The following is a 3674-nucleotide window of genomic DNA, read 5'->3' as shown; positions in this document are numbered from 1 at the left end:
TAAAGGTCACCTAAGGACATAAAAGTGCACATGATAACATATTATTAATAGGATAAAGATGAGCAGAACAGAGGCAGGTTGGTTGATCACAAAGATTAGCAAGCCCTGCTGAGGTCAATCATACAGCTTCAGAAGGAAAAAACCATGTCAGGCCCCACTGTCCGGCTTGGCGTTGCGGTACTGCAGGACTCCCTGAAAGTAATGGCATGATTATCCCATTTCTCACGTTATATATGCCAGCGTCGCGAAGAGGGTCTGCAGAAGCCTCCGGACAAGGATAGTCGCAGATGAAGTAGATGCAGTCCTCCTGGGATCCACTGCATTCACCAGCAGGCAGGAACTTCGAGCTTTGCTTGCCAAGAAAGAGCACATGGCCACTCAAATCACTTACCAGTCTCCAATGACCAGGGTTGGTGCTCAAGTCTGCCTCAAGGACATTAAATCCAACAGTTTGAGAATTCCTAAAACCCTGTGACTTTGTAAATCGTTGCACCATCAGCAGCCTACCACCACATTCCACTAAATACTGCCAAAGTCCATAGAACTCCTTTTTAGACAGGTATGGAGGCGTTCTCAGATAATCACCCATAGAGTCAATCAGGCATTCCATGTTTGGCTTACTACCAAGGTTCTCACTGAAATCAACGACGAAAAGCTTGAAAAACTCAGACACCACGTACAACCTTCCATCGAAGAATGCAAGGTCCACTAATATTGTTGGGTCCTCAGTGCTTGTGCCTCTGAATGAGTAAGTGGCAGCAGGTGGTTGGATAATACAAAGATCAAGAGAATAACCATTGCCAATGATCAGCGCAGCAGCAAGGGACTTTGGTGATGAGTCCAGGGACGAGGGAGCCACCAACTTATAGGAAACAGCTGGGAAATGACCAAGTTCAGCATGGTTATCTATCTCGCTCTGCCAAACAGTGACTAGATTAGGAAGCTCCAATGTGGTCTTGGAGAAAGGGTTCACCAATGAACATGCACCATCACTGCTCATGAGGAATAGCCTGTTTTCAACGGAGCCATGCCAACGAGCACCATTGGGCAGAGACATGTGGTGAACCTCACTGCCTAGGATGCTGAGGAAGGTTCCATCCGGGAGGGTGAGCCATGGGAATGGAAAGGGAAGGGTCTTTGATACACTATTAGAGCGCCATGGGTGACAGACTGCCCTCAGGAGAACACGGTCAGCTAAGGAAGGGAGGCGCTTCAGGACAAGGCCCAAGAGTTCCGGCGCAAGATCTGACCAAGGTCCAAACTGTGCAGCCTCCATCATGCAAGTCTACAAAACAAGATATATGATTCATAGTTTAGCAGAGTAAGAAAATTGTAATGCATATGCTTGCTGAACTACTCTGACACCAAAGGCCATCACAAAGCAATAGAAGTTCAGAGTATATCAAAAATACAAAGATATCGTGGAAACCAGCAAAGCAATCCATCAGTCCTAAAATAGAAGTATATTTGCACAACTAGCTTTGCAGTTCATGGTTATCACATATATGCTTCTTGCACTTGGCAACGGCAGAAAAGCAGGCAGTGAAGCACTATTTATTTGTCACAGTAACCACAACAAAGTACGGAAATAATAGAAACACCAACAGCGCAGCTTCATATGTATGGTGAGTTGACAAGGTCTTCTTAGTTTCTCATGTTTATTTTTTAAAGTCACCGGGGGACAAAAAGCCCACCTAAATTAGTTTCTCATGTCCAATGGCTTGACACTTTTTCTTTTGACGGGCCCAACGGCTTGACACTAATAAGCTACTCAGGATAGTCCATTCTCTATTTATTTTTCATATGAGGAAGCAATTTTCTGTTATATGAAATATGTCTAACAAGAAGTGACATTTCGTACAAGTACAGGGTGAAGTGATGACAAATGGGAATCTGAGCCAAGTTTAACCATTCCTGAAGATTCGTCACCTTAAACTCCATTGCAGAACTTAGAACAGCTAGAAAATACTATACCCTTTGTTCCTAAATATAAGATGTTTTGGCAATTCTATTTAAACTGCCAAAACATCTTACATTTAGAAACAGAGGTAGTACCTTACGTTTGTAGTTTTTGGATCAGATACAAGAACTTTATTACCAAGGTTTGCTCACCTAACATAAATAATTTTGATCGACCTTTTTTATCCAAAACAAAAACAGTTGGGTTAGGTAAAGTAGCTATCTGGAACAACAATTAAAAGGTAGGTACAGATCTACTAGAAAAACATCCAAATCTAGGAATCGGATTGAGCCAAGTATTCAACTACTCATGCACTTCTTTTGCAGTTTTTACATCAGATAAATGCAGATTTACCAAGAGAAACAATTTCGATTAGCTAAAGGAATGGATTTCCCTGACCGGCTAAACCTAACGAGAGATAATCAGATATATGCCTAAGGAAGGGGTTACAGTAATAGGCCAGTATTTTTTGCAGGTAAAGCAGCAATCTTTCCAAGAACATGCTGGGATGATTTCAAAAGGAAAAAAAACGCACTGGCATGAACATTGGAGTTAAGTATGGCCAAATATTTGTAGTTTTTAGGTCATGTAAAACACTACGTTGCCAAGATTTGATAAACTAAAAAACAAATTCCAGATCGACCTTCTTTATCAAAAATAAACAAAAACAAATTGGTCAGGCGATGTCACGATCTGGAACAATAACAAAACGTTAACATCCGCCCACCCCCAATCATGCGCATCGGCGCCAAGTATTTTGTTTGGGTAAAGAATCGATTCCCCAACCAGCTAAAAGCCCTAACTAGAGAGATAATCAACTAAAAAAACAAGAGAGATAATCAGGTGGAGGAGGCAAGGCGGGGTGACAGCATACCATTGAGTGATTAGTGCCCTGGTCGGTGAGAGGCGGGGAGGGGAGGGGAGAGGCTAGCAGGGACTTGGGTACCGCCGGGGAATGGACCCTGGCCGTGGGTGGGAACAGTGGGAGGGGGAGCCATGGAGAGTCGCTGGAGAGCTGGGGGATTTGGGAGTGAGAGGGCGGAGGGACTTTATTGAACCGTTACTCGTCTTGTGCGACGTTTGAGGGATTCTTTTTAACACATTTATCACTTTTTGATTTACGGTTTTTAGTGATCAATTTACATTTTAAACTATTAGTAGTAAAAAAATGTGGATAAGCCCCCAGATCTATTATAGAGGATCTCCAACAGTACAAAACACCTCATATAGAGAGAAAATTACAAACAAGTCACTAAGATGCTCAACAACCTGAAGCTCCAATGCGAGCCGCCGGCGCACTGCCGCCGCCGCCATCGCTGCTCCACAGCCTTGGTGGGCCAAACCTTGTTTGATCGCGCCGATGGGATGTCTCCGTGCTACAGTCCAAGAGGACCAGTGCGCCGGAAACGAAGCCACCGTCAAAGAAGCTCTAAACAAATATGAAGAAGCCCACCTCCAACACACACTCACCAACTTGACGGCGGAGCCGGAGGGAACACCACCACCACAAAGTACGTAGAAGCTGGAGAGCACGATGCCATTGCAACGATATACAATTTCAATGTTTGGGCAAAAAGACAAGAACATTGTTTTGTACACATTGCCCAACACTTAAATTCTCTTTGTACACATTGCAAAAAGAAAAAAATTAAAAGAAAAACAAAAAATAGGTACAACATGTACACACTATGTACGTGCAAATTTATTTATAATA

General features: G+C 43.2%; 1 protein-coding gene across 1 annotated transcript; it reads right to left on the bottom strand.

The window, feature by feature from the left end:
- Window positions 1-118: 118 nt before the first annotated feature.
- LOC119348367 lies at window positions 119-3274 on the bottom strand. The gene is made up of 2 exons (XM_037616533.1): window positions 3230-3274; window positions 119-1285 (listed from the first exon to the last, which is right to left on the bottom strand). Exons 1-2 carry the CDS (start codon window positions 3272-3274, stop codon window positions 119-121), a joined length of 1212 nt encoding a protein of 403 aa, XP_037472430.1.
- Window positions 3275-3674: the final 400 nt, after the last annotated feature.

This window comes from Triticum dicoccoides, unplaced genomic scaffold (assembly GCF_002162155.2).
Source record: "Triticum dicoccoides isolate Atlit2015 ecotype Zavitan unplaced genomic scaffold, WEW_v2.0 scaffold90108, whole genome shotgun sequence".
Lineage (NCBI taxonomy): Eukaryota > Viridiplantae > Streptophyta > Magnoliopsida > Poales > Poaceae > Triticum > Triticum dicoccoides.
Note: the sequence above shows the minus strand (reverse complement) of the source record. Positions and strands in the feature narration are given on the sequence as shown.